The 23983-nt window shown below is 48.6% G+C and overlaps 1 protein-coding gene across 1 annotated transcript in view; it reads right to left on the minus strand.

The window, feature by feature from the left end:
* myo15b (myosin XVB) overlaps positions 1 to 23132 on the minus strand; it is a 38901-nt gene extending 15769 nt beyond the window's left edge. The window contains exons 1-32 of the mRNA XM_030340943.1: positions 23004 to 23132; positions 20670 to 22544; positions 20078 to 20260; positions 19174 to 19238; positions 18815 to 18878; positions 18498 to 18607; positions 17950 to 18024; positions 17569 to 17662; positions 17095 to 17198; positions 15821 to 15884; positions 15186 to 15299; positions 14752 to 14913; positions 14246 to 14359; positions 13473 to 13531; positions 12316 to 12439; positions 12051 to 12146; positions 11264 to 11395; positions 10587 to 10712; positions 10092 to 10169; positions 9481 to 9629; positions 8899 to 8944; positions 8681 to 8805; positions 8431 to 8545; positions 7822 to 7997; positions 7092 to 7185; positions 3958 to 4020; positions 3386 to 3443; positions 2785 to 2909; positions 2259 to 2354; positions 1573 to 1808; positions 685 to 854; positions 118 to 190 (exon numbers count right to left, since the gene is read on the minus strand). Coding sequence (XP_030196803.1) covers positions 118 to 190; positions 685 to 854; positions 1573 to 1808; positions 2259 to 2354; positions 2785 to 2909; positions 3386 to 3443; positions 3958 to 4020; positions 7092 to 7185; positions 7822 to 7997; positions 8431 to 8545; positions 8681 to 8805; positions 8899 to 8944; positions 9481 to 9629; positions 10092 to 10169; positions 10587 to 10712; positions 11264 to 11395; positions 12051 to 12146; positions 12316 to 12439; positions 13473 to 13531; positions 14246 to 14359; positions 14752 to 14913; positions 15186 to 15299; positions 15821 to 15884; positions 17095 to 17198; positions 17569 to 17662; positions 17950 to 18024; positions 18498 to 18607; positions 18815 to 18878; positions 19174 to 19238; positions 20078 to 20260; positions 20670 to 22544; positions 23004 to 23132 — 5294 coding nt within the window. The remainder of the gene's footprint in view (positions 1 to 117; positions 191 to 684; positions 855 to 1572; positions 1809 to 2258; positions 2355 to 2784; positions 2910 to 3385; positions 3444 to 3957; positions 4021 to 7091; positions 7186 to 7821; positions 7998 to 8430; positions 8546 to 8680; positions 8806 to 8898; positions 8945 to 9480; positions 9630 to 10091; positions 10170 to 10586; positions 10713 to 11263; positions 11396 to 12050; positions 12147 to 12315; positions 12440 to 13472; positions 13532 to 14245; positions 14360 to 14751; positions 14914 to 15185; positions 15300 to 15820; positions 15885 to 17094; positions 17199 to 17568; positions 17663 to 17949; positions 18025 to 18497; positions 18608 to 18814; positions 18879 to 19173; positions 19239 to 20077; positions 20261 to 20669; positions 22545 to 23003) is intronic.
* Between the last annotated feature and the right edge of the window lie 851 nt (positions 23133 to 23983).

The following is a 23983-nucleotide window of genomic DNA, read 5'->3' on the forward strand; positions in this document are numbered from 1 at the left end:
CTTGCTCTACCAGGAGAGCTTGTCAGGGGATTGAACCCCAAACCCTGGCCATGTTAATGCCCATCATGGCCGTGCTAATGCCTGGCAGTTGAGACTGATAGGGGATTGAACCTGTACCTGTACAAGAGGAGCCAGGAGGCCAGCTGTTCTCCAGTCGTCCAGGAATCCACCTCTGAGGTCAACTTCTCATCTGGATGAGGAAAGAGAGACTCAATACATTTACTCTCTCCTCACAGCACATGAGTTTCCGACCACTTCTTTGAGTATATTTAAAGTCTGACACATTTACGTATACTTGAGATTATTCAAAAAAAATTGGATTAAAAGATTAATTGGGATCTTTTCTCTCTGTATGAATTACTACTACTAAAAATATCATAATACATTACGTTTTTCAAGGTATGCAAAGACACTTTAATGACTATCATCATTTAATGACAATATATTAATAATATAACAATAGAAACAATATAAATCGAATTATTCCAAAAAATTAATAAATGTATTAACATATACTTTGTGGTGGTATGGTTTATAAAATAATATTATAAAAAGAAAACAGCAAATGAATGAATTGGTTTTTGGTTCCCTGCCAGCCACCCTCTGCCATCGGTGAATGGGCGACCTGAGATGGACAAGAGAGGGAGAGGGAGGGAGAGAGAGAGAGGGGGGCGTCCTGCTCACCGTTGAAGGTCTCCACGTCCAGCACCATCTTGCCCTTCCTCTGGTTGGCGGTCCACTCCAGCTGGGTGGGGGGCTGGAGGCGCGGGGCGGGGCTGGGCAGCTGCAGGTAGCTCAGCAGCTTGTGTTGGCACAGGGCCCGGTACTCCCCCGGCCCGCGGTCCGACACGTACCTGCAGGGCACGCCCAAACATGGACACATCCTGCTGTCATTTACACTCTTGGGAAGGTACACAAAGGGGGCTTCTATTTACCTACGTTTGGGAGTCAACACCCCGCCCATTATTCGGCCCACTCTAACCACTCACTCCAAATAACCACCTGTATCTTAAGTTAAGGTTACAGTTACTCTTTCTGTTCTACTTTAAACCACCTGTATTTTAACTTAAGATTACAGTTACTCTTGCTGTACTACTTACCCAATAACCTCCTGGATTTTAAGTTACGATTACAGTTACTCTTGCTGTACTACAACCAGCTGTATTTAAAACATGATACCGTTCTTGGGCTTGAAGCCATCTCTCCTGGCTTCACTAAAACATTCATTTCAGATATCATCTGTCAAAAGGTCATTAAGTTTGTGAAAGCTCAGGGACCAAAAAACGGTGAATCGCCATCCAAGTACACCTATGTTCACAGTCATTTTACATCGGGAAAAGTAGTCGGGCAAATTCTAACAGATGTTTGAGTGAATCAGGAGAGATGGTAACGATCACACAGACCACGATGGTCGTTTAAACCCCACTTTTCCATCCTTCTCGTTCATTCTTCACTTTGTGCATGGTAATCCTTTGTACTACCATACAGCCTTAGGGTTCACCAACATTTAATCACGTGTTCCATCAACCGAAGCTCCATCCCCTCCCCCCTCCCGCCACCCAGACCACCTACTTGAGCAGGGGCTTGTCCATGGCCGGCGAGGGTGCGAAGGCGCTGAGGCAGCAGGCCAGCATCAGCCAGCCCCTCAGCGCCCCCGCCTGCCCCTCCTCTCCCCAGGTGTGGTGGACCAGCTGGGCCAGCACCTCGTCCCGGAGGGCCGGCCGGGCCTGGGCCTTCTCCACGATGTAGTTCCCCAGCAGCTGCTCCTGCCAGCCGCTGAGCTCCGACTCGCCGGTGAAGCGCATGATCTACGGAGGGGGGGGGGGGGGGGGGGGGGGGGGGGGGGGGGGGGGGGGGGTTGGGTCAACTACATGTCTACAAAGTTTGCCTCTTATTGACACAAATGGAAACAAGTACGGTTTAAAGTTCTTTGGGAAAAACGAAACTATGCTTTTTGAAGTCTGTTAACATTTTTGAGTATGGAACGATGAGAAGAGTGTGTGTGTGTGTGTGTGTGTTTGTCTCGTGTATGTCTCGAGTGTGTGCGAGCGTGCGTGTTCTTGCGTGCGTGTCTGTGTGTGTATCTGCGAGCACGTGCATGTGTGCATGCGTGCGTAGGTTTGCGTGCTTGCGTGTTTGTGCGTGTGTGCGTGCGTGCGTGCGTGCGTGCGTGCGTGCGTGTGTGCGTGCGTGCGTGCGTGCGTGCGTGCGCGTGTGTGCGTGCGTGCGTGTGTTTGTGTGTGTGTGGACCCTCTTACCAGCTTGTGGAGCTCCAGGGCTGTGTGGGCGTCGTCGGGGTCCAGGCTGGTGAGGGGTCGGTGCAAGGGGTAACCGTGAGGCTGGCTCCATGTGTCCTGGGACAGGAGAAGATTCGTTCAAAAACATGGGTCGGGACGGTTGGAAACTTAATCCCAAAACTCTGTACTGACGGACGAACGTGGATTCCAAAGAAAATCAAGAGCTTTTTTGGCGTTGTGTTCATTTTAGCTAATGTAATAAATGTAATTGATAATTATAATAATAATGACAGTAATAATTAATTGAGAATTGTTAATAATATTGTTAAATAATAAAATAATAATAATAATAATAATATTAATACATTCAACTTTTAAGTAACCGGTTATAGTAAAACCAGAACGGCCACGAGGGTTTGATCACCCAGACTGGCATAGAAGGATTTTCTCCAGGGCCGGCTCCAACATTTTGGGGGCCCTGATTCGCCCCCCGGCCCTTGTTCCATCTGGGGACGTTTTGACCCACTGAGTTCTCCGCCGTGTTTACCTGGAGCGCGGAGAGGGCGTAGCGGGAGAACGGGTAGCTGTCCACGTCAGCCGGGAGCGTCAGTCTGTTCTCGGCCTTCACCAGTGGGGGCGCCACCTCCGTCACGTTGGACGCGTGCTGCTGACCTGGAGGTGGAGGAATGAGACAACAATCCCGCTCAGGAACCACGGGAGTGATACCTGAGCGGGATTGTCTGTTGTGTTCGGGAAGCTTTCAGGAAGCCTTAAGGAAAACTTTAGGAAGCCTTCAGGAAACCTTCAGGAAACCTTCAGGAAGCCTTCATGAAACCTTCAGGAAACCTTTAGGAATCCCTCAGGAAACCTTCAGGAAGCGTTCAGGAAACCTTCAGGAAGCTTTCAGGAAACCTTCAGGAAACCTTCAGGAAACCTTCAGGAAGCCTTCCGGAAGCCTTCAGGAAGCCCTCAGGAAACCTTTCGAAACCTTCAGGAAGCCTTGAGGAATCCTTCGGGAAACCTTCAGGAACCGCTCAGGAACCGTTCAAGAAACCTTAAGGAAATCTTCAGGAAGGCTTCAGGAAGCATTCAGGAAGCATTCAAACCGAACTGTATTATGTTGCCAAGCAAAGGCAGTGTGGGCTCACCGGCTGCCCCGCGTAGCCTCGCCGACAGCTCCGCCGGGATCTCCAACATTCCCACGTCCTGACAAGAGGATCCACATCAAAACAACCACGTTAACCCCGATCACAGCAGAAAGACCTTCATCTCAGACAACAACCTTTATACAGAGTGGCTGGACGAAACTCAACACAATGGGGACGACTTTGATAATAGGAGGCTGTGTCGACATGTGTCGAATGTGGTTAAAAAAACGGTAAGTGAAGAAATGACAGCCAGGTGGATACACGAGATCCTACAGCTTGATGGCTTGTTGGTGGCCAGGCCTTTGCTATGGCCCCTGTCTCTTTAGCTGGGGTGATTTAATGGTGCGTTAAAGAAATGATTAACATAAACCTGCCTGTGGTCCTTTGCTGCATGTCCTCCCCTCTATCTCACATACCTTCCTTTATATCTAACTCTATCATAAAGCAATAATAATGCAAATATAATCAAATTAAATAAAAACATGTTCCCAGTAGTCTTGGTCCAACTATGCCAAAGCTGGTGCCCCTCCCCTCCCCGTCAAAACTCCTGTTACAGGACCACAACAACTCACCATCCCGGGAGGTATGGACTTCTTCCTGCTGGCTTCTTTCAGTCTGCTCTTCTCCTTGTTTATCTGAGCACAGAAAGAAGGGAGGGCAGTCCCGTCAGCCAACCAACATCTTGATACGTCCCATTAGCGATCAGACATGAGGAAATTATTGACACAGAGCTTTTCCCTGGCTCAGTAGCTCGGTAAACCCTTCGAAGGAAGAAGAAAGGTAAGCAGAATTGTCGGTCAATCCCTTATCGTTGTATATCCTCCTGAGGCCTGAGGTTCTGATCATGAACCGGTGGCTCAACCCGACACTAAACACTCACTTCTCGGTGATCAGAGGTCTGATGCTGAAAGCGAGCTATTCTTAGACGGAGGGCCGGTTATATACACCTGCTGCACCCATGGAGGCCCTAGGCCCGCCCAGAACCAGTCAAATGATTACAGCGGTCCAGACGACGCCTCAACCATATCAGGAAGTAAATGGACGTGTTGAGTTGTATATCAGGAAATTTGCTTCCAAAACCACCCGCTTCAAAAACCGTTTTATTCGTATTGTCATTAACATTCTAAACTCTGAGCGCTGAGGATTCAAGCATTATGTAATGTGTATGTAATGTGTCTGTCTGTATGTATATCTATGTTATATGTTTAATGTTTAATGTAATGTGGGAACCTGTACAAATGAGCTGTACTGAAAAGAAATTCCACCAGCCTGGCTGTGTGGTCCTTAAAAGAATCAATCAATCAATCGATCATAAGATAGTCAATTATGTTAACCACTGACAGAAAACAATAATGTTCGTTTGGGCAGAATGCTCACATCAAAGTATGGTTGTCTATTATACATTGAAACAAGGGTCAGATAATACATTTGTGCTTTGAAGAATATTTACTGTTTCCCGTAATTGTGTGCAGTTCAACGATTGACCTCTGAACTTTATGGTCAATTGAGCTGAAGCACGCACACACCCGCACCCACTCACACGCGCACACACGCACACACACACACCCACACACCCACACACACAACCCCTCACACACAGAGATGACCTAACCCGAATTGCCACAGTCACTGTCATGTACCACTCAGCCTTTCTGAATATGTGTCAAAAACATCAAAGCGATTAGTCACAAAACCACAGTGGGGAGGATAGGCTATGCCCCAACAACGATATATAGAGCAGGTGACAGAGGAGTTAACCTTTAAGGAGTTATAAAGCTGATGGACGGATTGGCCTTTCGAATGTGTGTGTGTGTGTGTGTGTGTGTGTGTGTGTGTGTGTGTGTGTGTGTGTGTGTGTGTGTGTGTGTGTGTGTGTGTGTGTGTGTGTGTGTGTGTGTGTGTGTGTGCGCGGGCGCGTGTGGTTGTGTGCGGACGTAAGAATGACAGCCACCTAGTCCATAGTCCACTCATCATAAAAGACAACGTCAACACCCAACGATGTACCAGGGCATAATCCATCACACAACACAACTCACAACGCAACTTCGTGAAAATAACAACGTGAACAATAAACACTCATTAAAAAAGGGCTCAGCGGCTTTCCTATAGCGTGGTACAAAAAGTTTAAATCCCACAAAGAGAAAAGATGTCAAAGGTTATTGGTCAGAACAGGACACTGGCTACCCTACATGGCTATTGTGAAAGCCAACACTGAGGTGTCTCTTTACAGGCGTTCAGACCCAGCCTGGCTTCACTCCGATGTCTCCCTCCTCTAAGCTACCCTAACTTCTCTCGTACAACGCGTTCAGCACCCCACTAGCGGGGTGGAGTATGAAAGCACGGAGGAATCTTACCTGCTGCCAGCGCTGGCCTTCAGTCTACTGATTGTGGGCGGAGAAGTAAGGGCGAGGAGGAGAGCTGTCAGCAGGACTCTGGTGTCAGCGAGAGGCTGAAGTCCAAGACACGAGCCTTGGGTACAGGCGTACTGCAGGTGTGTGTGTGTGTGTGTGTGTGTGTGTGTGTGTGTGTGTGTGTGTGTGAGTGTGTGTGTGAGTGTTTGTGCGTTCGTGTGTTTGCCTGGGGTGTGTGTGTTATTAAAGCAATCATTAATCATTGGATGGGATCCAATTCAGATATTCCCGGTATTAATAGTTAATATCCTGAAAAGAAACTGAATGCTAGAGTTGTTATTTACATATCTCCATTAAAAAATAATTTATACTTGAACTACTTTATTGAGTGTGTAAATAGTATGACTCTCATCCCTACTCTTACCACATAGCAACTTCACCAACATCCTGAATTATTTAATAAGTGTCTTTCCCCAGGACAGAAAATACCTTTCCATAATAAAAACGAGAAGGCGTGGACTTTAGGAGGGATCGTTCTCACATAATTGATGAGTGAAACATACTGAAACGTAAGGTGTGTATGGAAATGTAAACATAACAGTCATCAATGCGGGGCCGAAGTCTAAAGCATATAAAACCTAAAGCATGACTTCCTATTCGAAACCTAAGAATCAGAACCTTATTAGTCACAATGAGCTTCTCAAAGATCTGCAAAACATCAGAGATTATCTTTTAAATTATAACAAGAGGAAAACAAAACCATAGAGAGCCACAAAGAAAAGGATGATTGACAAATGAAAAAAGAGTGAAAAGAAAAAGGATGTTCGATGAAATCCAGCCGACAGCTTTGCAACATCAAAAGACAAGAAATTGAAAGAGTGAGAAATGAGAAAATGTTTGAACAGTGCTGAGGGCATAGAGGGTGTTTTCAAGGCAGGGTATGGTCAACACACACACCCAGGCATCATGAATGGCGGGATCAATGCGAGAATTTATTGTGTTATGGTCTGGAAATTAATTGTTGCCAAGAAACAGTATCTGTGACATCACTGGAAAAATTACGTCCTCTATATCTCCTTAATCTCGCTCTGTGTCAATCTAGTGTGTGTGTTTATGTATGTTTGTGCGTGAGGTAATTGGGTGTATATTAATGTGTGTGTACATGTGTACGTGCGTTTGTGCGTGCATGTGTGTGTGTGCGTTTGTGTGTGCATTTCTCTAAATGTGTGTGTGTGCCTGTGCGCATGTGTTTGTGCGTGCGGGCGTTTGAGCGTGCGGGCGTTTGTGCGTATCTGTGTGTGTGCGTGTGTGCGTGCATGCGTGCGTGGGAGTGTGTGAGTGCGTGTGCACGCTACCTTCCTCCAGTGTCGTCTCTTGATAGTGTTCCTGGTGATAAGCATGGTGGCCCAGAACTGGGTGAAGGACTGCTTCAGTCTCTTGTAGTACTTCCTGGAGCAGGCAGGGGGCAATGGTCACTCATAACGACTGTCTCTGGCCTTGATTGGGCCTTGATAAGCCCTTTATTGGTAACTTTTTGGCCTTTAATTGGCTAGTATGTAATTAGTAATTGCAAACAAAAGTGCTTTATTTGTATCTTATATCCAATGTGTGTTAATTTGCATAACTCTAAAAAAGGTTTAACTCTTGATAGTGTTAAGCTTACTTCCAGCTATGTTTTCTTAATGGTGCTTCCGAGATAAAGAAGCTATAATGCTGGGGTAATTTGTGAACAAAAGAATGGCATAGACATCTCTCAGCTACCAGTGACGAATAATGTTTTTGGTTGACTGCACCTCTTTATGAAACTATTTAAATTTTTGGCACATTTCCAAGCATTTCTGACCGGCAATAGGGCGTCTCTTCCCTGATTGGTTTTGGGAATCCATCTTGCCTGTCAATCACACACAGATATGTAAACACAACACTTCAGAACAGCAGAAATAAAGGTAGGGAGGGAGGGAGATGGTGTTTTCTTGGGCTGCTTATTTTAACATCTTTCCCTCTTCTGCTCTTCCCTGCTTTTCTTATTTTTAACTCTCAAATCGTACCCCCGGCAGATATCAGCTGTTGCTCGGAGTAGGTCACCTGGCCTGGTGACCGCGGATGTGGCTCTGAATGACGATGGCCTTCTGCTTGAAGAAGCGGAAGTTCCTGCGGCAGATGAAGCCGCGGATGTTCCTCTGGATGGTGACAGCCGCCCAGGTCTGGGTGCTGCTCCACTTCTCCTCCACCTGCTGGTGCAGACGCTCCTTCAGGAACACCTGGTGGGCGGGGGGGGTCTCAGAGGGGGCTCCGGAACAACGTGTGCGGGTGGGTAGGTGTGTGTGTGTGTGTGTGTGTGTGTGTATGTGTGTGTGTGCTGTAAGTGCGGCTGTGTGCACATGTCTTTGTGTGTGTGTGTGTATGTGTGTGCATGTGCGTGTTTGCACGTGCGGATGTATGTGTGTGTGCACGTACACGTGTGTATGTTTGTGTGTGTGTGTGCGGCTGCATGTGTCTGTTTGCATGTGTGTGCACATGTGTGTGTGTTTGTGTGCGCTTGTGTGCGTGTGTATGCACATGTATGTGTGTGTGTATGTGTGTGTGCACGTGCGTGCGTGCACGTGCTGCTCCATGTGTGTTTGCATGTGTGTGCGCATATGTGTTCACATGTGTGTGTGTGTGTTTGTGCGCTTGTGTGTGTGCTTGGACCACCTTGGTGACCCCCAGCTCATACTGCCCTTCCTCGGCATCAAACATCTCCAGGACGGAGACGGTCTGGTCCCGGTCTGACACCCCCTCGGTCCGCACGGGCAACAGCACACCATACCTACATCCATAACACATCTATCATTTAGATAAGGAGATGACTCTATCTACATGTATACATATTGAGACATATATACACAGCTGTAGGTATATACTGTGTACCAACTGTACAACGCTCTGAGAGAGGGAGAGACACCTCTCCATGAAGCTGGCGTAGGGGATGCGGACCGGGAAGCCCTCCTTCCTGATGTGGATGGTCTCCAGCATCCCAGCATGCCTCAGCTGGGCCGACATGTAGTCCACGTCGAAGATACCGGGCAGCTGGCGGTGGACGGGACAATGTGTTTAACACGTCAAAAAAAGCCTCGTTGTGGTTTGAGTCAAATATAAATGAGTGTTCAGAGCAGACCGTACCTTGACATAGTTTGGCTTGAAACAACGGATGAAAGTGGTTTTACATCTGGGAATAGAAATTAACATTTCACAAGGCAAACATCGAGACGTAGGTTCATTTTCAGATTGCTTATTGAATGTAATCCGCATTTTTTTTGGATATACTCGTTGAAATTCTATTTACATCCCGCAAGCAAACAATAAATCAAAGGCTTTGACAAAACAAAGAAAAAAACTGGTATCTGTTGCTGTCTCAGTCCTGTAATAAGACCCCCCAATCATTTCAATCAAGCCGAATGAATTGATTGGCTGGCCTACCAGTCAGACAACCCAACCAGCTACCTGTGCCCACTCGGCCCGCCCACGTCCGCCACAAGCCTAGACAGACCTATTGCTAAAGCCAGCCGGCCAATCACATGTGCGGGGGGGGGGTTTCTGAGGGACGTCTGAAGGGATGGGATACTTTCGGTTGGATCATTTAAAAATCTATCTTACTCTGGCTGGTATTATAAAGTTCCCTACTGAGCTTCATAGTCTTTGATTAGAAGGCTCGTGTCCGGGGAACAACCCTACTCCTAGCGCACACTGTGGCTCCGGCCTTACCTCTCCAGACGGGTCGTGAGCTCGCTCAGGGACTGCAGGAAGTGCGAGGCAACGGTGGCGGGCTGCTGTCGGAGGCCCCTCCCCCTCCAGCCCAGCTCCCTCTGCTGCGCGTAGCCGTCCTGAAGCTTCCGGAACAGCGCGGAGACCGTCTGGACACGGGACACCGGCACGCTGTATTATTCATTGGGACCACCGGCCAAGCCCCCAGTTTAAGACTCACCTCAGGCTCAGCCTTGAACTTGGTCCACTGGTGCTGTTTCCTACTATGTAGGATTACTGAGCCGCCAGTGATATGTGATAATAAAATAAATATCTAAACAAGGATACTGCTGCTTCTCATGTCTGTTTTGAGTGTTCAAACACTTAATTATTAACAAGATTCGAATTTAGTTAATTTGTAAGAAATGGCCCCAGGTGATGTGCGGAATTTGGGGGTGTGGATTTTTTTACAGAAATTATTAACATGTTAAAGTGTATGTTTGTGTGTGTGTGTGTGTGTGTGTGTGTGTGTGTGTGTGTGTGTGTGTGTGTGTGTGTGTGTGTGTGCGTGTGTGTGTGTGTGTGTGTGTGTGTGTGTGTGTGTGTGTGTGTGTGTGCGTGTGCAAGGTTACTTTGAGCCGGCTCCGGGCGAACAGCTCTACCACCTCTGTCCGGAACTGGTCGTGGTTCTTGTTCAGGAAGTTATGGACCTACAGGGAAGCAGACATTGTTTAAAACATCATACGGTCACACATCACATGAATGTCCTTGTCACGTTGTTATTACACATGTTAAAAGCATTATGGTCTTTGTCTATTCCTAACCCTTACCCCAATGTGTAGTTAAATACTGTTCGATAGCGTTAATACGTATGTTAATAGTTAACGCAGTAACGCGTTGTTACATTTCTTATTAAACCTTACATTCTAATGTAATTATTAATCTAATGTAACTCTACCAGTTCACTGTAATGTAGTGTAACCAATCATACACCCTTTAAGCACAGTGCTTCCGGCTGACTCAGCAGCAGTGAGTGTGTTGTGTGCAGCCTGCGGTCAGAATGGACAGAGTGTGTGATTGTGTGAGTGCGTGAGTGTGTGAGTGTGTGAGTGTGTGAGTAGTCCGACCTGGTAGGTGACCGCGCCGGCATAGTGGTAAACGGTGAAGACCGGCAGAGGGATCTTGGGCTTGGCGTAGTACGGGCTGTTGCCATGGTAATAGTGGCACTTCTGCAGGAAGGTGTGGTCTGTCGCCTGACGAGGAGGAGAACAGACACTTCTCAGTCTCATGGAGAAACGTAAACAAGCACGACCAACAAGTGTCCTTCTGAGCCCATCTTGGCACTCTGTCTGTCGTGCATGCATGTATGCGCATGTGTGTGTATGTCCGTGTCCATGTGTGTGAGTGTGTGTGTGTGTGCGTGATTTTGTGTGTCAGCGTGTGTGTGTGTCCGTGTGTGTGTGTGTGTGCATGTGTGTGTGTGTGTGCATGTGTTTGTGTGTGCACATGTGTGTGTGTGCATGTGTGTGAGTGTGTTGGCTATGTGTGTGTGTGTGTGTGTGTGTGTGTGTGTGTGTGTGTGTGTGTGTGTGCTGGCTGTGTGTGTGTGTGTGTGTGTGTGTGTGTGTGTGTGTGTGTGTGTGTGCTGGCTGTGTGTGTGTGTGTGTGTGTGTGTGTGTGTGTGTGTGTGTGTGTGTGTGTGTGTGTGTGTTGGCTGTGTGTGTGTGTGTGTGTGTGTGTGTGTGTGTGTGTGTGTGTGTGTGTGTGTGTGTGTGTGTGTGTGTGTGTGTGTGCGTGCCTGTACCTGGGGCAGGCTGGTCTGGTCGTCCAGGATGCGTAGGATGCCGTGCGGCCGCGAGGAAATGAGCTCCAGACAGGAGTGAGAGTTCTTTAGCTGCATGGGGTACCAGGGGATCTGCTCCGAGTTGTACTCCTCCTGGAGACACACACACGTGCGCACACGCACACACACACACACACACACACACACACACACACACACACACAGATGATGCACACCGATTGCACACATAATCACACACACACACACACAAACTCACTGTAACGTTTTGTCTGTTCGATTTTCATTTCAACATTTATCATAATCCTTGGTGTTATTTTGTGTGCAGGTCACTTCCTGAAGGTTTGAGGGGATGTGGTCGAATTTTAGGGTTAGGGTTAGGGTTAGGATGAAGGAAGAATGTGATGAGACTTCATATGACCCTTAACCTGACCCTTGACCCCTGACCCCTGGTACCAACCTGCTCCTGGGCGACCCCGAACCTGACCCTTGACCCCTGACCCCTGGTACCGACCTGCTCCTGATTGACCCTTGACCTCTGGTACCAACCTGTTCCTACTTGACCCCTGACCCCTGGTACTGACCTGTTCCTACTTGACCCCTGACCCCTGGTACCGACCTGTTCCTACTTGACCCCTGACCCCTGGTACCGACCTGCTCCTGATTGACCCTTGACCTCTGGTACCAACCTGTTCCTACTTGACCCCTGACCCCTGGTACTGACCTGTTCCTACTTGACCCCTGACCCCTGGTACCGACCTGTTCCTACTTGACCCCTGACCCCTGGTACCTGCTCCTGAGCGACCACGGCGGTGTTCACAAAATGCTGCAGCTGCTCGTTGGCGAAGTTGATGCAGAGCTGCTCGAAGCTGTTCACGCCCAGATCCTACAGCAACACACACACACACACACACACACACACACACACACACACACACACACACACACACACACACACACACACACACACACACACACACACACACCTTCATCAGACCACAGCCATGCATCCCGGTCGTCATGACGCGGGACTGCAGTTACCACGGTTACCTCACCTCAAACCCGTAGATGTCCACCACGCCCACACTGCTGTCCATCTCACTGGGGCTCAGCCAATCGTTGATCTCCTCCATCAACCAATCGAAGAGCACGGAATACAGCGCCTTGGCAATGGCATCTCTGGAAAAAAAACACATCAAAGTGGAGAAAAACCTGTGTTTACCTTGAGGTTAACATGTGTTTATGTGGACTGCTGTTGTGTAAACGCCTGACACGCATCAGACCTAGATAGAAGTGTCGAAGAGGGAAACAATTACCATACACAGATCATGGTTCAATGGGACACATACACATACAAACACTCCCAGACACACACACACACACGCAGGCACGAACACACACACACACACACACACACACACACACACACACACACACACACACACACACACACACACACACACACACACACAAACACACACACACATACACACACACACACACACACACAAACAAACACACACACAGGCGCACACACAAACACACAGGCATGGACACAGACACAAACAGGCACGAAAATACGCACACACACACACAAAAAAACATGCATACAAAAAAACACAAAGGAATGGACAAGCACACACACACAGGCCTGCACATAAACACACACTCACAGCAACACTCAAGCTGTGACATGCGGTGGTCGACCGACGGAGTTTTCCAGATGGGCCGATCAACGACAATCCAAAAACCAAAGACTCAACTGGTGCGTACAGCAGCGGATTTCATTGAATTACATAACAATATCGTCAGAGAACAATACGAGTCCAAATGGTAAATGGAATGCATTCTATAGTGCTTTTATCCAAAGTGCTTTACAATATATTCCCCCATTCATGCACACATTCACACACCGACAGCAACCACGCAAGGCGACAGCCAGCTCGTCGGGAGCAGTTAGGGTCAGGTGCCTTGCTCAGGGACACCTCGACACTCAGCTAGGGCTTGAACGAGCAAACCATGCGGTTTACAGCCAACCCGCTCTAACTCCTGAGCTACTGCCACTCTGAGATAAATGTGGTTAGCATCCAACCAGATCATGCAAAGCCAGTGTAAAGTGCAGGTATTTATACAAATCAACTTCCTGCCGATTTGTGTGCGCATGCAACCGTGTTCTGACTAAAGTGTGGGGCTGGCGTGTTGGAAGCAGCACCTGGATTCTATGGCACTTTCCACCGACAGAGGGCAGTATATCCGGTCATAGGTAGTCTCCTGGGAGAGAAGCGCACGGAGAGAGAGGGAGAGATGGGGTTGGACAAGGATTCAACCACAGGTCGCACCTCCTTGGAATGCAATCATGAGTTTACAAGGCAGTCCTGTTTTATATTTAGAACAGAATATAATTGATGAAGCTGATGTCAGGGGTCTGGTTCTCCTTTAAAGGGCCCCTATTTTACCATAAGGTGTGCATGTGGTTAGCCTTTACAAGACCTTTTTGAATTGGCCCTGCCCTCTGAAATAGTGACATCACAAGTGGGAGTGGCCACCTCGGGATCTACCCAGTCGATCGTAGCGACCGGTTGGCCCATCCATCCGTCATACATCTCGTTGGACACTCCCACTTGTGATGTCACTACGTCACAGGGTAGGGCATGATTTTAAGTATGCCTTGTAACAACTCACACTAGTGGGGCAACAGGGGCCTCTAAAGGGCTGATTATGGTCCCACGTTCACGCATTGCAAGGGGGTAACGGACCCCATACTTGCGTCCACCGCAAGGGCTAGACGTGCGCCTGCCAAAAATGTAAACCTTCCGTTGAGGCGGCAGGGCAGCAGCAGGGGCTGTGATTGGTCCGCTTACTAAAACCCGACGCAGACCCATAAAGGCTCAGGACTGCGTCGAAGCGTCGGCGTGGTGATTGCGTTGCGTGAACGTGGAACCATAGGGGGCCCTTTAACGAGCTGTGTGTGGGCGTGATACCGACGGTCACCCGGTGTGTGATGACGGTCTGCAGGGCCTCGGAGGAGATCTGCAGCAGGGAGCCCACCCGCCGCGCCTCGGCCTCGCTGAAGATACGGGCCACCTCGAAGGAGTCGCTCTGCAGCCACAGAGACAGAGGTCACAAAAAAAACACGGGGTGTCTGATTGGTTGAAAAGATTATCATTTTCAAGCGATCCGATTGATCAGATTGGTCGCAAAAAGTATTTTTATTTTGCTTTTTTCTACCAATGAGATTATTATTATTATTATTATTGTTATTGGTCAGAGCAGTCTGATTGGTCAAAAAGATTATCTTTTTTGACTGGGCCCATGAGGCGGGAACAGGGTCTGGAGCGGAGGGGGCTCCATGCTGATGATAACATCAGCATGGAGACATCTTGATGATGTCAGACAGTTTAGGCGGATGGTTGGGCCTGAGGTGGATACATGTTCTTCAATGGTCGCCCACTGGCCTTCCACCTCACACATCAACGTGTGTACACACACACCTCATAGGAGCTGAAGCAGATGTTGCCAAGCTGCAGGATGGAGGAGAGGATGGCCCAGATGGTGGAGATCTGGTCGCCGTGGAGACCGATGGTCTGGAAGCAGCGGACCAGCAGCTGGAAGTCCTGCTTGTCCTGCTTCCCCCTCAGGTCACACGCACCCCCCTGGGGGAGGGGGGGGGGGAGGGATGGAGAGAAGAGAGGAGGGTAATGGAGAGGAGAGAGGAGGGATGGAGAGGAGAGAGGAGGGATGGAGACGAGGGATGGAGAGAAGATAGATGAAATGTATTAATAGAAAGGGATGATGAGAAGAGAACCGGATGGAGAGAGGACAGAACAACAAGATAATTAGACCAAATCCCACGCCCAACGATGTGAGATCAGACACGATAGGAGAGAGGGGGGGGGGGGGGGAATGCATCTGTGTGTGTTCACACCTGGTTGAGGTAGTAGTATGTTTCTGCTCCCTGCAGGTATACCTCCTGTTTGTCCCAGTCATTCATGCCGGCAAGCAGCTCATAGAACACATGGAAGTTCCTCTCCTCCCGCGCCTACGGAACCACGGAACGGTCGGAACCGAGGAATCAGCGAAACCCGGAGATTAACACCTTTTAAGATTCTTACCGGAGGCATCACCATGGTAGTATCACTCCACCCGAAACACACACAGCAAAGCTACTGTGTAGACTACAGATTAGCTCAAGAAAAGAGATGGGAGATAAATGAACGTGATATTTATATTGTTATGTCAGTCAAGGTATTGTTTGGGAAGGGTATATTTTAGCATTATGACACACAGTTGATGAATCTTTTTTATTTATTTTTTGTCAAATTATGTTTGTTGTGAAACCAAACATTTTTCTTGCAGAAAAAAAACCTTGTGTTGCTGTATCATAAAAATACATATATATCAGGTATATTAACTCCTCAAGTGCTTTTCTTGTAGTGAAGGAGGGAATGCTACACCAAAGACATAGCTTCACCTCATCGATCATCAAAATAAAAAATATATTTTGATATATTTTACGATATCGACGTGCGATACCTCTCCAACTCTGCTCCACTCTCTCACCTGAAAGACCACCCTGGACTTCTCCAGGAGGTATTTGGACAGCGAGGTCCCTACGACAACCCCTCTGTCAGGCACCAACACAAGGCAGGAAGGCGTTTGTAAAAACAGCACATTAAATCTATTACTACCATGAAAAGTACCATAACTATGATCCACGCACGGTGAAGATGAGCACGATTACCACCTAGGGCAGTGTGTATCTTAAACCCAAGGCACATTAACTAACATTTTTAGAGAGTGATCATGAAAAATGTCACACACTTTATCACCAGGATATTATATTTACAATGCTAAATATTTCACACGGCAGACAAAAAAAGTAATGCATGGAATGCAGTTCAACAAATGTCAGTTGAATTATTTGTTATATAAGAAAAGTAGAAAAGTAGAAAAACGTTTAGCATTTCGTGGAGCAATGAATCTTAAATAGTCACAGTCACTTATGTATTCAATCCCACAACATGTCACGGCACACTGGTTGGAAACCACTGGGGTAGGAAATCTAATTATTGGAATGGTTGCTGGAAATCAAATCATTGGAAAATGTGCAGTGAGTCAAGTAAAGTCCATTTTTATTAGTCTAGCTCTTAATCACATTTCCACCCTCATTTCCACATGGCTTTACAGGCCATCGTTTATTACACCCCCATAACCCTGGTCCCCTAAAGGGATAAACTCACTTCATTATCAAGGAAGAAACCTTGAGAAGGAACCCAAAGTGGGGATACCTCCTTCCAGGGAGGGTGAGTGGATGTTAGGTGATTGGATTTTGGGTGATTCAAGTAAGCAGATTCACTAGAGGATGTGGAGGTGTAGAGAGTGGAGGTGTAGAGGGTGGATGTGAGCAGATTCACTAGAGGATGTGGAGGTGTAGAGAGTGGAGGTGTAGAGGGTGGATGTGAGCAGATTCACTAGAGGATGTGGAGGTGTAGAGAGTGGATGTTAGCAGATTCACTGGGGATGTAGAGGTGTAGAGAGTGGAGGTGTAGAGAGGGGAGGTTTAGAGAGGGGAGGTGGGCAGAATCACTGGAGGATGTGGAGGTGTAGAGAGTGGATGTGTAGAGAGTGGAGGTGTAGAGAGTGGAGGTGTAGAGAGTGGAGGTGTAGAGAGTGGAGGTGGGCAGAATCACTGGAGGATGTGGAGGTGTAGAGAGTGGAGGTGTAGAGAGGGGAGGTGGGCAGAATCACTGGAGGATGTGGAGGTGTAGTGAGTGGGGGCGGTGTGAGTTACTGGAGGATGTGAATGTGTTGAGTGTGAATTTGAGCAGACTCACTGGAGGATGTGGATATGAAGGTACTTGCCAAAGCGGCTGGAGTTGTTGTTCAGGATGGTCTTGGCATTTCCAAAACTTTCCAGGATGGGAAGCACCTCCGTGGGCTAGAGGGAAAACCCAGGTGCCCCAGGTGGAAGATAGAGTGAAAGTAAAAGTGAAAACAAGGTGTAAACAAGATATGTTAAACGTTGTAGTATAAGCTGTGCAATAGCATGCTAATTCGTGCTAAACTCAACACTGTCAACCATTTTTGGGTGACAGTGTCGCGTTTGAAACTACCATAGGTTTTGATAAGCCTAGGTCATGGTGTATATACATTTATTCTGGATTTTACATGACTAAAAATCTGTCATCAACAACAAAATCCAACAAGTAATCCCATAAGGACACCTGATTAACAAGCTCTATAGGGGCACATGTCTCTCAGGGAGAACATCTAATTGTGTCCTAAGAGTACGTGTTATGATATTATACCTGGCGGAGGTTGTCATGCATGCCTTGGTACATGGAGCACAGGTAGTGGATTATCAGCTTGGTGGCTTCTGTCTTCCCCGATCCACTCTGGCCACTGTGTGTGTGTGTGTGTGTGTGTGTGCCGGGGGGGGGGGGGGGGGGGGGGGGGGGGGGGGGGGGGAGCGAGAGAGAGAGAGAAAGAGAGAGTGGGAGTGAGAGAGAGACTTAGCTTAATTATTGATTAAGCTAAATCCTAAGATAATTCTCAGACTAGTGGAAAAAACATGTCTAAGAGGCCTAAAGATGCTTCACAGAAATGTAACCACAACAGGCAGCATGTTTGATCTGCATGCCTCATAGTCTGTACATTCAGGCCAGGGTTTGAGTTCTAGAGTCCTATACCTGATGACGATGCACTGCTCCTGGGCAGTGTTCTGTGAGTGTGTGAAGGCAGCCTCCGCTATGGCGTACACATGACTACAGCCCCAAGCACACATGATGGGAAAAACACAATGACAATTAATTAACATTGCATCACTAAGCAATACAAGCTATAAATATATTTTTGCCCACTAGCTGGTTTCTAAGGGAGTCATTTGTTTTACACTACAACGTTTAGGGGTTTTATTGACCTCATTAAGATAAATAGTAATGACACTGCAATCAAAGTTTTACAATACGAAGTCCTTCAACATAACAAAAAACTTTCTACATGATCAGAAATAAATACAGAAATTAGCAAAATCCTGGAGGTTCTCTGAGCCAGTGTACTAATTTTTCCGCAGCTTAACAGAATATAACTAAACGTCTCCATTGTAAAGATACAAAAATCAAAAGGCTAGAATGTGGGGGATTTCTCGTCCCTTTCGGAGTGTGTCTCTATCTCCGATCCGTCTTTTAACGTGGACTCTGAACGGCCGCCTGTGTTGGGGGGTTAGGGGGACACCTACGGGGGGTTGCGGTGCTTCGCCTTGGCCTGGTACTGCAGACGGCTGTCCTCGGTGTAGATATGGAGAGGCCTGAAGGGGTTCACTGAGATCAGCATGTCGCCGATGTACGTCTGGGAGACACAAGGACCAGTCCAGTCAAACTTAACTTAAAGAGCAGATGTCTTATGGAGTGCATCACAGGGTGTTCCAAAGGAATAACCATAGTAATACAATCTAAAATATGTTAAAAGAAGGAAGGACTGAGATGTGTTTTATGTATTGAGACAGTGAAGCAGAACCGTGTGATAACTAGATGGGGGGAGAGTGAAGACACGTACGTAGATGCAGTCTCGATGAAACCTCTTCTTCAGGTTCAGAAGCACAGAGCTCTCACACACTTCGCTATGGAAACGAAAAACAACACGGCAAATTACCGTTATATCCCTCAAAACCTCCATGTGCTTTTGTGTGAGTGCATGTGCGTGTGCGTGTGTGTGTGTGTGTGTGTGTGTGTGTGTGTGTGTGTGTGTGTGTGTGTGTGTGTGTGTGTGTGTGTGTATGTTTGTGGGTGTGAGTGTGGTTTTGCTTGTGTGTGTGTGTGTGTGTGTGCGTATGTGCGTATGTTTGACCGTCTGTATGTGCATGTGTGTGAGTAAGTGTGCGAACATCTGTGATTGTGTGTGTACGTTCAACTCACTCAAGCTGGGCGAGATCCTCAACCTCATCCACCTCTACCGCTTGTTCACTGCCTGCCATCACCACCTGACAGAAACAAAAGAAGCATTTATTCTACCAAGGACAGGATTTGACCCCCTTGACCTTTGTTGGCTTACCTGAGACTCTGCCCACCCACTTGCCTTTTTGTCTAACTAGCTTATATTTACAAGACGTGTCAGATTAAAGCTGGTGTAATTTGTAAAGAGAGAGGGCGTAAAAGAGCACAAGAGAGCAAGATCTTTAGACAATCCCCCTTCCTCTCTTTTCCCTCCTTTATATCTGTCACCGCCATTGAGAAGTGGCGAACAAACCTGTGATCGACAGGTAAGATTGATTCCCTGAACCATTGATTCTCTGAACACTTTTATAAATTATCTTTTATTATTAATTTTCTTGTATGACTGGATGACTGGTATTATTCTACTAATATCCTCCTGGGCGTGTGGTCCTCTTCCGGCTGCAGTAACCCATCTCCCCACAGAGATAAAGCAGTCTGATAGCCGATCTAGCACAACCTCATAGCGCAGAGATATAGCACGTTGTGGCCCATTGTAGTGTTGTAAAGAAGCAAATAAATAAACCAGGAGCAGTCCTTTGAGCCACGGACATCAGCGTCGAAGCAGAACAGATGTGCTGAAGCAGGGACGGTCTTCACCCAGCCAAAGATTCATCAGTCTGATTAGAAGACAAGCTAGGCTCTGCTTGGGTGACCGGGAGATACATTAGTGGTTCTGCTAACAGATATATGGCCGTGGTGTGCTTGCGACTCAGCGTGATAGCATCAGTGGTGGTGTTATTTATCAATGGGGTATCACTGTTCCCCCAAAGCTAAGCTCGACGCCCAATGAGATTTCATCTGACCGGCCCTCTCTCCGACTCCGTACCTGGGTGCTGTTGAGTCGGCTCTCCAGCATGTCCTGGGCGGGGTCCTCCGACTCCCAGGGGCCTCTGCCGTTGTGTGCCGGCACCTTTAGGCCCCGCCCGCGGTCGTCGTCGTCGTAGACCGTCCGCCTGGTCAGCTTCTCCACGGTCTGCTGGGGCAGAAGGTTCTCCCCCCGCAGCCAGTCCTGGTCCAGGGCAACCAGGGGACCACCACACAGAGGAAATCAGTCTTGAGCAGAAAGGTACCCAGCGTTTTAAATGTGAACGTGCACGAAGACAACATGATTATTGATTTTCTTACTCATTAAAGGTGACACATTATACCCCCAGGTGTGAGTGTGATTAGCCGTTACAAGCCGTTTTGAAAATCTGCCTCTACTGACATCACAAGTGGGCATGTCCAGCTCGATGTGGGCTGGAAAGATCAGTCTACCAGCCTACCCAGTGGACTGCAGCAAACGTTGCTCATCTATCTGTCATACATCTAGGTGGACACGCCCATTTGTGTTGTCAGAAGAGGCTGATTTTCAAAACGGCTACTAAGGCTAATCACACTCACAGCTGGTGGTATCATATGTCCCCTTTAAGTCTTACCTGAGGGTCTCCGGTCATCTGCGCGCACCCAGCCCAGTGGATCTCCGGCTGGCCGGCGGCATACGTGGCCTCGTCATCACACATCAACTGGGCCACTTCCCGGTCTGCCTCCTCCTCATAGGTGGCTCCCGCCCCCATCCTCCCCGTCCCTCCGTTCTGAACCACCGCCTCAGCTGTGGCCCTGGGCCCCCTGGTCGGCATCTCCCTCTCTGGGTCGGGCCCCCGAGGCCGGGCCGGTCCCGAGGCGGGAGAGGACCCCCCCAAGAGGGAGGTCTTGGTCAGGTTGAGATTGCGGGTTCCCAGTTTCCCTCGAGCCGCCTGGAGCACGCTGACGCCGTCTTGATTTTCCAAGGGGGCCTGACGGCTTCTCGCGTGGATGTCAGACGATCCCTCGGGCACTGAGGGAGCCGCGGTCGCTCTGACACCCGAGACGGTGCCCCCTTCCACGGACTCGCCACCGGCCGTCGAGCCTCCTAACACGGGCTTCTTGATGCACTTCAAGAGGCTGAGGTCTGGTTTTACAGGCAGCACGAGGCGGGCTCCTGGCTTAGGAGGTTTGGGGGTTGAAGGCGTGGCAGAACCTGGAGTCAGGGTGCTGTTTGTAGGGGCGGAGGCCACCGTTAGCGCTTTGGCCAGTCCAGGTTTGTTAATCCTGGGGAGAACCACGGCGTACTTGGCCTCTAGCTCCTTGTCCCCTACAGGGACCGTCTCGTCCCCTCCTTCCCCGACCTGTCCCTGAGGAACGGCCTTCTCTGTGCACCGCCGGTCCTTCCCATCGCTCCTGCTCCTCACACTGGACAGGTTGGTTTTACTTGCCATTCTCATAGCCATCCTGTGTTTGAGGAAGTTGCCCTTTGACTTTCTGGTCCCATCCTTCGGTTTGAGGGCACGAAGGGAGATCCAGTTGGAGATGCTGATGACTTTGCACCAAGGAACCATTTTTGTCTTCAGTGTGAAGCTTTTGGGGATTTTCTTATTGATCCAGCCGGACACTCGACGGAGAGTGGCCACGCCTCTCTTTCGGGCCAGCAAGCGTTCATTGGCCTTGTTGGACTCACCTTCTGACGCTTCCTCGCTGGGATTCACCAAGGGGTCGCCCGCCTCCTTTTGGCCCTCTTTTGCTGCTTTGGACAGGAGGCTGGTCTTGAGTTTTGTGCTTTTGGCTTTGAGAATTATCAGCTGGCTTCGGCTTTTGGTGGCCGGCAATAAGGTCGGAGTGGCCTCCTCCTCCTCCTCCTCATCATCTTCTTCCTCATCGGGATCAGTGTCTGAGGCAACGGTCACCTGTTTGATGTTCTTGGTTTTGTTGGCCAGGAGAAGGAGCTGTGCTTTGCTCCTTGCTTTTTCAGTTTTGTTCGGACCTTCCGGCGGCTCGACCTTCTCCGGCTCCGCGCTGGCCCCCTGCTTCTTCTTCTTCTTTTTATTCTTCTTCTCCTCCTTTGCCTTTTGTTTGGCTTCCTTTTCAGCCCTCTGCGTCTCCGCCTTGGCCCTGGCCCTCTCAGCCTTCTCCGCCTGCTTATCTGCTTTTGTTTTCTTAAACATCCTGCCTCTCTGTCGCTGCGGAGGTTCGGTGGCCCGCGGTGACTGTCTGCGTCCACCGCGTACGCCTCTACCAGTGGTTTGTCTTTCAGGCGTGCGCTCCTTCCTTACCTCCTCTCCTCCATCGCTGCTGTCGCTGTGGGCCGCCTCGGACTCTGGGACCTCCTCTGCATGGTCCTCTTCGTCTGGTTCCTCCTCCGTCGCGCTCCTCGTCTCTGCTCTCTCCGAGGGCTCTTTATCGGACTCCTCTCCCGCTGTCGGCCCCTCCGTGTCTCTCTTCAGGTCCTTCAGTGAATCGGACACCTCCGCCTCCCCGTCGCTGCTTTCGCTGCTCCCCTGCGTCTCCGCCGGCTCTTCGTTACTGCCTGCCCCCCCCTCCTCCCCCTCCTCCCCCTCCTCCTCCTCCTCATCATCTTTGCTATCCTCCTCTTCCCTCTCTGACTCTGTACTTCTGACACTCTCAGCTTCATCGTCTTCGGAATCGGACGACTGTTGTCTGGGGACATTCTTGGAAGGTGGCCCAACCTTTCTCTTGACCGCCTTCGGAGATGCTGGGAGTTTACCGGCTCTATTTGCCCTCCCTTTAATTATGACCTGACTCTCACCTTTCTTTTTAACTCGCCGTTTCACAGCTCTACCGTTCACAGACCTTTTCCCAGCGTCTGCTGGTCGTTTTGCGTCCTGTGCTGTGCCCCTCTTTTGAGCGTCTTTATTAGTCCTACCCTTTGCGTTGGATTCACATGTCTTTCGTTTCTCCGGAGTTGTTGACTCAACTTTATGTTTACCATTTTGCACTTTAGGCGACGGCTGGGTGTTCTTGGATTCAGAGTTCTTCTCGTTTTTCTGCCGTTTGGTTTCTGGTTTTACCTCCTCGGCCTTCGGTTTTTTGTCCACAGTTTGGCCTTTTGACTTGAGGGGAGGCATGGCTATTCATTTTTCTTTTATATTTTGAAATACTCGGGTAATCTTAGCACCTATAAAATAAAACCACGCATCATGATGAATATTTACAGAATATCATAAAAATATATTTTACTAGATCCTAGTAGAATCCAATGAATAATAATATTATTTTTTGGTTGCGACAGTCGGCATTTAGACTTTCATATGCAAGTTTCAACTTTCATAAGCTCAAGTTCCAAAAACGTATATGTTATGTTAGGTAAATACCGGACAGCACTCATTTGCAAAAATGTGACCAGTTGCCCAATCATGTCTCATGAGGAAAAACCGAACATTCAAAATTCTGAAACTATGCAAACCAGTTGCAGAGCAGCGTTCAAACAGACAAAGAGGTGCTTGTTTCCATAATGCCCGCGTTTCAACTACCGGATGAAAACGACTCCTCCTACAACCCCCTGATGGCATTATCTGTAGGTCAAATCTTTCTCTAAGTCCACCTGGAGGTAGCTGTATAGCCCTCAGGCTCCGGGGGGTTGGGGGTCAAACGCTGAAATATAGCTTACCTGGCCTCTCAGGTGAAACGCAGGCCTGGGGGAGAGGGGGGGGGGGTCTAAACAGCTCCTTCCTGTACTCCAGAGCGGGTGTCACTGACACACAAACGCATAAACTCTGGCTTATGAAGAGGGCGGCATGGTGGATGAGTGGGCGCCTTCACCCCACCCACTTAAATTACACGGGTCGATGCACACAAACACATACAATGCTTGCGTGCAGGGTTCAAACACACACACACACACACACACAGGTGCATAATTGCAATGCCCCACCGCAAAGGGGAACGTGTACGCACAAGAACACACACACAATTTCAC

Source organism: Gadus morhua, chromosome 18 (genome assembly GCF_902167405.1).
Source record: "Gadus morhua chromosome 18, gadMor3.0, whole genome shotgun sequence".
In the NCBI taxonomy this organism is placed as follows: domain Eukaryota; kingdom Metazoa; phylum Chordata; class Actinopteri; order Gadiformes; family Gadidae; genus Gadus; species Gadus morhua.